Source organism: Diabrotica undecimpunctata, chromosome 3 (assembly GCF_040954645.1).
Source record: "Diabrotica undecimpunctata isolate CICGRU chromosome 3, icDiaUnde3, whole genome shotgun sequence".
In the NCBI taxonomy this organism is placed as follows: domain Eukaryota; kingdom Metazoa; phylum Arthropoda; class Insecta; order Coleoptera; family Chrysomelidae; genus Diabrotica; species Diabrotica undecimpunctata.
The window spans coordinates 43,468,217-43,481,250 of NC_092805.1; the positions used below are offsets into that span (position 1 = coordinate 43,468,217).

Sequence of the window (13,034 nt, forward strand, 5' to 3'; positions counted from 1 at the left end):
TAGTACGTGCTCTCTCAATTGAAGTAAGGCTTCCCATACATCTCGGTAGGTAGGTTGGTCACGGGCAGTGTCTTTTGTTACCAGGTAGAAAAGGTAACGTGATGCATCTTGGAGTTTCAAGGCTTTCTTTCTTTCTTCCTAATTTGATCACATAATCTTCACCTGCTACATCTTCTCCAGGTCGACACCCAAACTCTAGATCACAGAAGGCTCGTAGAAGGTTCTATCACCCCGTCTTTCTTCATTTCCCGAACAATCGTTTCAGCTTCCTCTCTTTTCGCCTGTGGTAATCGTCGAGCTGTTTGACGAATTGGCTTAGCATTACCAGTATCAATTTTATGCTTAACAACGGTAGTTCTTCCCATTTTTCCTCCTTTCGGTACGAAAATATCACGATACTGCCGAAGAAATTTCCTTAATTTCCTTTTCTCCATCTGATTTAGAAACTGTCCAGCAACTGTAACCATTTGGTCGGACTCTAGTACGTGCTCTCTCAATGAGATGTAAACAAAATTAAGCTATAAACCTTGAAAATCTAAGTAGCTAATGGAAATTATAGATTAACTCATTTTCAGTTCAAACATTTTAAGCTTTGTAAGTGTTTCTATGTTAATTTTTGACCAAGATATGGAACTTTTAATAACACGCTGGGGCGCACAGTCAGCTCGCAGCCAATGAGGTCGCGCGTAAATCAATTGAATCGGTCATTTCAAAAAGTGCATAGGTCCACAAATTTCAGAAACTAACTTTTTGTGCGGAATAGACTCCTCTAAGATAAACTCACGTTGTGTGCAAAAACGACAACAGTCCGTACATAATCTGTCGAAATACTTAAAAACTAAAATTGAAGGTCTGTGCAAAAACAACGCGAGTCCAGGACGTATGCAGTTTTTGCGATGAATTTGTAAACATAATTTCTAAGAATTTGGTTGGTAGCCGAGATCGTATGATTGTTGAGTCGTTTATGTTACCATGTTTTTATTTCAGTTTTCATTAATGTGTTGCATTGTGAGGTTAAGTGCTTGACAACGATTAATTTAAATTTATTGGTTTTTTGTTATTTAAACAAAGAAATAATATGCCTACTTCATCTGACGATAATGTACATGAACATTTACCCTTAAAAAAGAGAAAACCCAATCCAGATAAATACAGAAGGAATGTTGTACGTAATGCCAAAGTTAAAGGTTTACAAACACACTAACTATAAAGGAAATATTGTACCTCCTAGAGCTACAGGACCTAAATGCAAGTAAGTAATAATTTATGCTGTTATGTAGATTTACAGAGGTTTATTTATTACCGTTTATATCAGCAATAGGCAAATTTTTATAGTTTTCATAACATAGTTTAATATTTCATTAATAAAACCATATTTTTTCCGCAATAAATAAACAAACTACAGTAATGTAATATTGTCGTTAAGGTTCTTGTTTTGCAAATTTTAAAAATATAAACTTAGTGTCAGTTCAATGAACACTTGTTCCAAGGATGAAAATCGGCGTTTTTTGTAATATTAATGAGAGGTTTAATATCACTATACAGGAATTTATCAGCTACAAACTTATTTTATGTTCTAGTGTGCTAGAAATTTTACCATTCCTTAAAAATCTCTTTTCTTTTTAGATGCAGAGCAAAATGTTTCCAACAATTTTCTGAAGAAGAATTGGCTTTTTGTGTTGACACACTAAATAACTTTTCCACCAAAAATGAGCAAGCTATATTCTTGCAGCAAAATATCGATAAGGTGCCTGTTCAGAGACACCGTGTCCTAAAAGAAAGAGCAGTGTTGAAAGAATTTTAATTCACCTATCATGTTCCAAATCGAAAGAAGAACGAAAAGGTCTGTAAAAAGGCTTTTACTTCGATTTATGGGATATTAGAAGGTCGTGTAAGAAGAATTTGCAGCTTGCTTCTTAAGTCTTTGACCCACCGCGAAAGACGAGGACAACACCCGAAATGGAATACCAAATCCCCTGAAGTCATAAGCTCATTTATGATCATATTTTGTCATTTCCCAGAAAACAGACACACTATGCAAGTAAAAAAATTGAATACCTTGATGCACGCCTAGATGTCAAAACCATGCATAGTCTTTTTAAAGAAAAACATCAAAATGTGGATTTTAAGTATAAATACTACGCAAAATATTTTAAAGAACAGTTTTCTTTGCGTTTTGGTAGATAGTTGATACCTGTATTAAGTGCGAAGAATTGGTTACAAAAATCAACAGCCAGTCCCTAGGAGCACATGCCAAACGTACCGCAGAAGCAGAACTAGCGGTTCATAAAAGAAGGTCCAAGAAATTTCACAAGATAAATTTTGTGAGAGATATTTGTGAAAATCAAGAGGACGCAGTTGTTCTCACGTTCGATTTTATGCAAAATCTTCCTTTACCCTGTATACCGATACAAGAGATATTTTATTTGCGTCAACTATGGGTGAACTGCTTCGGTATAAAAAATGTTAAAACCAAGGAATCTGTGTTTTACGTTTATCATGAAGGCCAAGCCAATAAAGGCGCTAATGAAGTTTGTTCCATGTTATCCCATTATTTTGAAACTTTTTTACCCGTAAACGTACAAGAAGTGTTTTTGTTCAGCGACAACTGTCCTGGACAAAATAGGAAACATACGATGATCCGGTTTTTGCTCTCATTGACGGATACAGGCAGATTTTCCAAAATAATCCATTACTTTCCAATCAGAGGACATTCATTTTTGCCGAATGATCGAGATTTTGGGGTGCTGAAATCAAAAATTAAGAAGCATGACAGAATTTATATGCCAGACCCATATTATTCCCTTATGGCTGGAGCTGGGACAAATTTTTCCGTTTTTGAGATGAAGACACGTCAGATATTAGATTATCGTAATTGGTGACCACCATATTACAAGCGAAACTGCCTCTCCAATGAAAGCCTAGGTTCAAAGGTACAAAAGCAACAAAAAAGAACCTTCTCTCCATCGTCGTTTATGTCGTTTGAATACGATAAGCATGCAAAGGGTACAGTTGTGACTCACGATTTTATTGAGTGTTTCATTAGTCATACGTTTCGTCTTTCCAAAACCAAACGCCCCGTGTTACTATCAACATCAATAGCTTACCCAAATAATGCTGTAGCTATTAATCCCAAAAAATGGCAAATATCAAGCAAGTTCAAAACAGCGTTTTAGAAGAATATAAACCATCTTACGAGAAAATTTTCCAGTGGCCTACCAGTGAGCAAGTTGATGACGTAGCCCCTGAGTCAGATAATGAATTTGATTTTGTTCCATAATATTATTATTTAATAATTAGCAGTTTTTGTAGTTTCTATAGTTTCGAAAAAAATATATAAATGGTTGTATTTCTGTTTTTTTTTTCGTTTCATGCAAAAACAGCATTAGTCCAATATTTCAAAAGTCATTTTTCAAAAAACCTTTATTTTTTCGAGACGATTTATATATCATTATGATTAGAAACACAATTACAATATAACTTTGGATTTTGAGGTCATCCATTTCATCCATCTTTCAACTATTTAGTTTTTTTGCTCTCCTGTAAAATTAGGAATATGTGACTCGTGTTGTTTTTGAAATGACCGATTCAATTATATTATGAGTTTTAAAATTTCATATTTTGGTCCTCTCATCACGTGGCCAGTTATTCCAGTTTTCTGGTTTGTACAGTGGTGATTAGTTCTATTTCTTTACCAACGCTCTCCAGTACTTCTTTATTTGTAATTCTATCAATCCATGATATGATCTGTCTAACTTCTGTACAGATATTCATTTCTTCTGACTGATGACCATCTCGTTCGATGGTTTGAAGTTAACTGGATGAGTAGGAAGAAATACTCACCGCTTAAATATATTTGGGATCTACGCTAACTCAAACTTAAGCTCCCAAGAAACTGGGAGGGTGTACAGCTTTAAGGAGTTCGAAAACCTGAAAGGATAGTAACTGCACTAGTGCGCGGACTCAAGAATCCCACACGGACCGTGTGTGCGAATATGGCGCAAACTTCCAATCAAGCACACCCTGTACAATCAGCGTTCGTTACTGGCCGAATCAGAGTACGTGCTCTAAAAGTTCTCATATTCCTGATCCAACGAATATAGAACCCCAGTTCTACCAACGTGAAGGTATGTACCTACTACGATGTCAGTGGCTACGACGGTTTCAGTGGTAAGGTAAACAAGACGCTCACCAAGAAGTAGGTAAATAAAATTGAAAAGAGCAACGAACGGTTTGCAGAACGCAAGATTCCGACACCTTCAGTCAATTACGTCTGGCGAACAACGGGCCAAGCAATACCACATTTGCAGACCCTAAAAAACTGTTTTAGGACTAAAAGTGTGTTCGACATATCGTTCATTGCTTCTCCAGACTCTTCCGCGACCATCCGGTAACTTTGGGCAGAATTTGGATTCATCGGTAAATAATTCAATCTCCATTCGCCTGTATTTCTTAGTCTTGACTCTATCCTTTTTGATAACTTCACTCATTCATTTATGAATTATCATTTCTGCCTTATTAATTCGTTGTTTTGAATTTCCTTTCAGTTTCATTGGAATCTTTAGGAATGCCTTTGCAATCAATTATCTAAAAAATAATTAGCCCACATCCGCTTACATTTTTCTGTACAGGCCAGAATCCCTACAGTAAAGACTACACTGTCAGCTAATGTATTGTTGCCCTATGCCGATACTACTGTAGGAGGAGGCTACGTGAAATAAAGGTTTTATTTTATTTAAAAAACCACACCACACATAACACCATACCATACATTGATTATTCGGGTATATTCGTTTGCAGTCGAATAAACAGCTGGAATGTGTCAGAAAATATACACATGCACAATGACATGAGATAGCGGTGATGTAACCTCAAAAATAAAATAAAATATATTATGGAAGAAGGAATTAAAGAAGAAAATAAGGAACAAGTTAATAAAAATGACGATAAGCCAGAAACACCCAAAGTAGAAAATGAATGGATGGTAAGTTATTTTTTTTAGTTAATGAATTAGTTGCGAAATTTTAGTTAATGAATTAAGTAGATAGATTTTCATTTTTGTAGGTATAGATTGAAACTGCTTCCTAACTTTTATTCATTAAGTGGAATTCCTAAATTACTGACTACAGATATTTACACATACACATCATATGTGACTGAGAGAGGACACTGAGAGGAATGTTTATTTCTTTTGCCAAATAGAACCACTCTCTTGATTTCACTCTTACTTTATAATTTATATGTGTAATATTATTCTAAGTACCAAAGTGTAAAAGTGGAGGATACACTTACAACAATTTAAAAATAAATGTATATGTACCTACATATTTCCTCAGATATTACATTTATACAATTGCAATTGTTAAATTGTGTCTTGCTTACAGTTAATACAGAATGTATCATTTATAGTTTGCTATTTATCAATTAGTTTATTTTTATTGCTTACAAGTATTAGACCAAATGTGAACTTCGTGAAATGTAAACTAAAGAGTTTATATAAATATATTTCATCGTTTGACCATTAAAACTTAATTCGTTAACCCTCCATTCCACGGGTGACTTTCTTGTGACACAAATACACGGGTAGGGTCTATCAGGACCAAATTTAAAACAATATTCTCCTTATAAAAAAAAATTTTTTTTTTAATATTTTTAAGGAAACTTACTGATGTAACGTTGTACTACCTAAATGTACATATTTATAATATGTCTATCAATATATATTTTTATAGTTTACTGCGAAATAACTAACACCATTATTTTTTTATAAGAGTTTATTAAAAAAAATCATGAACGGTAAAATACAAAAGAAAAATATAAAAGAAGACAATATTATTATTCTATATACTTACAGTAATACAAGTAAAAAGGATACATCCAAAATTAAAATTAGAAACAGAAAATAGAGGGGGTTAAATTATGTAAATTTTCTTTCTACATGATCAGCACAAAATGCTTTTATATGTTCCATACATAACCAGTTTTTGCACAATTGGCAAAAATACCTAGTTTTTCTTTTTATATAATACTTATACATCCCTGTTTTCGTGGGGCTGGGTCATCCCTCGTCATTTGCTCAATTTCAGAAAATTGTGCAGCAAGTAACTGTGATGTTCTCTATATACTCATATTTAGGGCTCGTATTTTCATATTTTTCTGGACTAACGCAATTCCTAAAGAAACAATCGACGAGAAAACCGAAATTCTGCATTCGTATTATTGGATCTCAGTATATAATAAATGCATTTATAGCTGCAATATTAACCAAGCCATAGTACAAAACAAGAAACGCCCACCCACGGGTGGGGTCTGTCAGGATACTTTTGCAGGTAGCGATTGAAGGGATTCATACAATTTCACCAAATTATGCTAAAATGTACTATTCAGTGCTATTAAAAGGTACACCCAGTCTAGGAAAAAAATACAAAAAAAATTTAAAAAATTAAGCAATTTCATTTATAGTTGTACTGATAGACCCCACCCGTGGGAAGGAGGGTTAAAAGCAGTACTTTGAAAAATCTGATTACTCTTTATTTTTTTTTTTAGATAAGAAGATGTTTTATATATGATGAAGAATACAGTGATTGTACCTCATTGAAAGCAAGATTTAACCAATACTTCATTTTTGGCAAATCTATAGATTGTTCTCAATGGAAGAGAGACTCCATAAATTGTTACAAATGGGAAAATGACCAAGATGTTAATGCAGCTGTAAGTAATATAATATGTGTATTTTAATTTATTATTGAATACAACATTTTATAGAATGAATTAGTTCAGAGTGAAAAACAAAGAAGAAAGGAGAGATTACTTCCTCATTACCAGAATGATGTCTGGACAAAACGAAAATCACCTCCTGAAAACTGGAACTCCCCATTGCCAGATTATATTACAAAAGAGTATGAAACAAGTTATCTTAATATTAAATCTAAGGAAATGAAGGGAGAAATACCACCTTCATTTGATATGGATTACAAGTGTACTATAATGTAATTCTTTTATTGTAGTTTTATAAATAAAAATTTTTTGTTACATTTTTTCTGTAAGATCAGTTATACTTTGCATCCTTATTTTAATTCAGTTAGAGTACATATTCTTAATTTGAATGATAAAAGTATATATAGTAAGGGAGAAGTCATGATGAAAACTGAAATCCATTGTCTTTCTCTTTTCTTGCAACTTTAATGAATTTTCAATGGTAATAACCTCCTAGTCATATTCCTTTCAGTCACATTTAATATTATATAGCTTCTGGTTGTGTCAAAATAATTTCTTGTTATCTCAAGTATGTCCTGGGCTTCGCTAAAAAGGATTTTTGATTTATTTTTGTGTATATTCTGGTCCCACAAAAATATATTGTGTGCCTCTACATTTATGGCAATTTCTTTGTTCTTTGAGAATCATCATCATCATCAGTGGTGCTACAGCTCTAGTTGAGCCTTGACCTTCCCCAGTCTATTTCGCCAGTCGTTTCTGTTCATCGCCAACCGTTGCCAATTTGCCGCGCCGATTTTCCTTGCGTCCTCGTCCACACCGTCCCTCCATCTCAGTCGTGGTCTGCCTCTACTCCTATTTCCCACTGGGACCGATAATAGAGTTCGTCTGGGTGGGTAATTTTCATTTGCTCTTGACACATGTCCAGCCCATCTAAGCCTACCTATTTTTATGAAGGATATTACATCTCTACCATTTACTATTTTTTTATACTTCTCGTACAATTCGAAATTATATCGCCTTCTCCAAATACCATTCTCACAGAATGCGCCCATTATTCTTCTTAGTATCTTCCTTTCGAAGACGAGCAGAAGATTTGCGTCTGTTTTGGAGATGGTCCATGTTTCTGACCCATATGTCAGCACTGGTAGGACGAGTGTTCTATATATTATTAGTTTGGTTTTCTGGCTTAAATTTCTGTTTTTTAGCTGCTTGCTTAGTCCAAAATAACATTTGTTTGCTAGCAGTACCCTCCGTTTTACTTCTTCAGATGTGTCATTATCGTTTGTTATGAGAGAACCCAAATATGTAAACTTATTTACTACCTCAAAATTATATTGGTCTATACTGAAGTTTTCTTCGGCGTTTCTAGCTCTATCTCTGTTATTTGGGATAGATGCTAACATTTTGGTTTTTTCCTCGTTTTTTTTAAGGCCCATATTTTGTGCGGCTGTCAAGAAGGTGGAAGTCATCTCTTTAAGTCCTCGTGTAGTACGTGCGATCAAATCCAGATCGTCAGCGTAAGCCATAATCTGCGTTGATTTATTAAAGATTGTTCCCCTATTGTGTAACTCGGCATCTCTTATAGTCTTTTCTAACGCTATATTAAAGAGAAGGCACGCCAGCGCGTCTCCCTGCCGTAACCCTGCATATGTTTCAAACGCTTGTGACATATCGCCTTGTATTTGCACTCTGCAGATCACTTTACTCATAGTTGTTTTTACGAGCCTTATTAATTTATGGGGAATGTTAAGTTCATTCATGGCTTCGTATAATTTACCTCTTAGGACGCTATCATACGCTGACTTAAAGTCCACAAAGAGATGGAACGTGTCAATATTAAATTCATTGGTTTTTTCTAAGATTTGACGTAGCACAAAAATCTGGTCAATTGTTGACCTACCTGGCCTAAAACCGCTTTGATACTAACCAAGGATTTCTTCCACGTACGTACTTAAACGGCTGTACAGGGTGTTGGAGAATATTTTGTACATTGTATTCAGAAGAGTTATACCCCTATAATTTTTACATTCCAACAAATCTCCCTTTTTGTGCAGTGGACATATGATTCCAGTGCACCATTCCTCTGGCATTTGTTCTTCTTCCCAGACTTTGACTATTATGTTGTGAATTTGGTGCATAATGCTGTTACCTCCATGTTTGATGAGCTCTGCGGGGATACAATCCACTCCTGGGGACTTGCTATTTTTGAGTCGTGTGATTGCGTCTTTCACTTCAAATATTGAAGGAGGTTCTACGTGAGTGTTATTTCTTGGTTTTTGGGGTGACGCATCATTTTCCACTTCGGTACCAAGTAGTTCTTTGAAGTGCTCAACCCATCTGCTTTGTACTGCGTCAGCGGTACTGACTATATGTCCATTTTTGTCTCTACACATCGTCAGCCGTGGTTTAAATTCTTTTCTTGTCTTATTTAGGATATTATAGAACTTTCTAGTTTCATTTTGCCCCTTTAATGATTGAAGCTCTTGCATAATCTGGTTTTCGAAGGTCCGCTTTTTCCTTCGATGTATGCGTTTTTCCTCCTTCCTAAGATCTTTGTACATTTGCTCCTTATCCCGTGTTCTTCTTTGTTGCATAAGTTTATATGCATAATTTTTTCTTTTAGTGATATCTTCACATTCATCGTCGAACCAACTGTTGCGTGGAGTGGATTCTTCTGGTCCTAGGACGTTATTTGCCGCTTCCTTAATTGTTCTTCTACATATATCCCATTGCTCGCTAGCTGTTAAATTCTCATCTGTTGTGCTTTCATGTTCAAGGTAATTTTCTTGCCCTTTTCTTTTTTTGCATTTGAGATTCTTGCTCTTATTTTTGCGCCTACTAAGAAGTGGTCTGAATCTATATTAGCTCCACGATAAGTACGTACATCCATTAGATTAGAGAAGTGCCTGGTTTCTATTAGGATGTGATCTATTTGATTTTTGGTTGTACCATCAGGTGACGTCCATGTTACTTTATGTATAAGGATTTTTGATTTATTTTTGTGTATATTCTGGTCCCACAAAAATATATTGTGTGCCTCTACCTTTATGACAATTTCTTTGTTCTTTGAGAATAGTATCATTTTAATAAAGGTTGGTAACAACAGTGAGATAATTTTTTGATTTTGGGTAGCTCAGGGCAATGATAAAATCTACATTTTTGAGTATTGAATATCCTGTGTTTACAATTTTATTAAGTAGATGTTGAAGATCTTCTGGATTTCTGCTATAACAAGTAGATGGTCCAGAATTATAATATATCATCTGCTTGGTATATTTTATTTATTATACCATTCATTTTTATTCCATCTTTGCTAATGGTGTCTTAAATATGTGTTCTGAGTAAGGGAGAAGAGGGAGACTTGATCACTCTTTAAAATTTCAGTAAATAAGCAGCCTAAAATTATAAAACCTGCAACATAGCGTAGCTGTTAATATGGCTTTAGATCCTATGTAATTTAGTTTTTGTTAGATAACACAACGAATAGCAAATGTTCATTACAATTTTTTTGTCCCTACCAAGAAGTGTTTTCAGAATTATTTCAAGTTAATTTTCGCTTAGGTGAGTTTTTCATACAATTTTTATTTAACACCAAAATCATTCAGTTTACGTTTTGCAGATGAGTTCTAGTTTGTTGTCATATTTTTATAGACTTAAATATTAAAATGGCCTCTTGGGGGAGACTTTGCCACGTCAATATAAAAGGAGGGAAGGGGCCAAGAAAAGAGCACCGGTCGACAGCCAGAAGTTAAAAGAAGCTGTTTTAGACGTTATTAATAACGGTACGTCTCTCAAGGGAACGGCAAGTCGTTATCAAATAAATTTTATGACATTAAAAAGATACGTTCGCCGACAACGATCCGAAAATGTTGAAATAATCTTATCTCCTGATGGCTCTCTTGATGAAGAAGGCTCATGTATTTACAAATGCAGAGGAAAATATTTTTAAACATTATTTAGATGTTGCCAGCAAATTACACCATGGCCTTACAACCAAACAAGCAAAAGAACTGGCATACGAGTTTGCCGTAATAAATAATAAAAAAAAATACCTGCTTCGTGGAATAAACATAAACAAGTTAGTTACGACTGGTTATACGAATTTCTGAAGAGGATGAAGGCCTTATCACTACGCTCTAAGGAAGCAACCTTTCTAGAGCAACTAGCTTCAACAGAAACGATGTATCAAAATTTTACGGAAATTTAAAGATAGTTCTTGAAAACAATGGAATTGGACCAGAAGCAATTGCGTGGACTAAACTGGACTTTCAACTGTCCATAAACCAAAGAAGAGCAGTGCATGCAAAGGTGAAAAACAGGTTGGTAAAATTACGTCAGGGGAGCGTGGAGCAACAGTAACTGTTTGTTGTGCAATCAACGCAATTGGAAACCATATACCGCCTTTTATGGGTTTCCCTCGAAAACTTTGGCAAGATCGCATGATTGATTATAGCCCACCAGGGACCACCGGCATAGTTTATGAAAGTGGATTGATGACCGCTTCTAATTTTATCAAATTTTTGGAACATTTTCTAAAACATGTAAAGGCGACTACCGACAATAAATGTTTAATCAAAGTGGACAATCATGATAGTCACGTTAGTCTGGAAGCTATAACGTATGCTAAACAACACGGAATAATTCTTACCATACCATCACATATGTCGCATAAGCAGGCGTTAGATAGAAGTGTATTTGGCCCTCTCAAGAGTTTTTATAATACTACCTGTGATGATTAAATGGTGACCCACCCAGGAAGGACAATTACTATATACGAAGTCGGAGGATGCTTAGCTTACGCTTTCTCCGTAGCTGTTACTTCACCTAAATTGACAGTGGATTCAGAGTTACGAGTATATGGCCTTCCAATTCCAATATTTTTACCGATGAAAATTATGTCGGCGTATGTTACTGATCGCGAAGATCCGGTAAACAATTCCATTTTATCTCCAGTTTGATGTTGCACAACCAGCCATAGATAACAATAACCAACCCTCCACTTCTACTAGCACTTTCACCACCCCTGAAATAATTAGACCACATTCCTCAACTGGATCGATTTCACATAATCAACAACTACGACGAACACTAATAGAGGACAAAAATCAGCCTTCTACTTCCACTGGCACTTTCACCACACCTCAAATAATTAGATCACATCCTGTAAATGGAGATACTTTATAAACTGAACCGCTACAACAAACATCAATAGAGCACAATAACCAGCCATTCAATTCTGCCACTTTTACTAGCCCAGAAATGATCAGATCTCATCCTAAAGCCGGGCCCAGGACTTCTACAAGGGGTAGAAAGCGAGTAACTACGAAGATTCTCATAGCTACACCACAAAAACTTACACTTGGAGCTGAAGTAAGGGCTAAAGAAGCGAAAAAAATTAGAAAAAGAGAGTAAAAGGGCCAAAGTAAAAGCACTAAAAAAATAACTAAACAAAAACAAGGATTTCAGGGAATCTTCAAGTTCGTGGGACAGTGACATTATACTACCATCGTCAGAGTCTGATTATGATCCTAATGATGAAATGTAAGCAGAGACAGATACTGAATGTGAAGCAAAAGGTGACGACAAGTTTGAATTGAGTGTGCAAGATTGGGTAATTGTAAGCTTTGTATCCGAAAGAAACTTAGTCCATCGATAACGAGAAAAAAACGAGGATTTTAAAATCAAGTGGAATACTTTAACCAGGCACTTAATATAGAGGAAGACAAAAGAGATGAGGTAAGGGGAACAGACGAGAAGGAAGAGGAACCACCAAAGATTCTTGAAGTTAAAGATTAAGTTAAAAAACTAGCCAGAAACAAATCACCCGGAATAGATAATCTCCCAGCTGAACTATATAGCAGCTTATAAAAGAGATATGGACACAGAAATCCCTCTCCAATGATTCGAATATTGGAATACTTTGCACCATAAACAAAAAAGGAGATATCTTTGAATGCTCTAACCACAGAGGAATTACACTTCTAAATGCAGCGTATAAAATATTTTCCACAGTACTATATCATCATATGGCACCATATGCTAAACGGATAGTAGGAAAATACCAGGCTGGTTTCAGAGGTGGTAAATCGATAATTTATCAGATTGTAACCCTGAGACAAATTTTAGAAAAAACACTGGAATATGGCATAGATACCTATTCATCACATATTTATAGACTATAAAGCAGTATACGACTGTGTGAATAGAAGAGAAATGTTCAATGCAATTAAAGAGCTAGGAATACCAAATCAGTTGGTAAATTTAACAAAACTAAGTCTTGAAAAAGTTGAAGGTAGAGTACGAATTCAGGGGGAACT

General features: G+C 35.2%; 2 protein-coding genes across 3 annotated transcripts in view; one reads left to right on the top strand and one right to left on the bottom strand.

Moving 5' to 3' along the window:
* The window catches only part of LOC140436747 (synaptic plasticity regulator PANTS), a 145,315-nt gene extending 138,281 nt beyond the window's left edge, over positions 1 to 7,034 (top strand). Inside the window, exons 2-4 of the mRNA XM_072525813.1 lie at positions 4,880 to 4,984; positions 6,547 to 6,711; positions 6,766 to 7,034. Of these exons, the coding sequence (XP_072381914.1) occupies positions 4,895 to 4,984; positions 6,547 to 6,711; positions 6,766 to 6,993 (483 nt within the window). The 5' untranslated portion in view covers positions 4,880 to 4,894 and the 3' untranslated portion in view covers positions 6,994 to 7,034. The remainder of the gene's footprint in view (positions 1 to 4,879; positions 4,985 to 6,546; positions 6,712 to 6,765) is intronic.
* The window catches only part of LOC140436748 (fatty acid-binding protein-like), a 78,580-nt gene that overhangs the window by 48,429 nt on the left and 17,117 nt on the right, over positions 1 to 13,034 (bottom strand). The window lies entirely within an intron of this gene.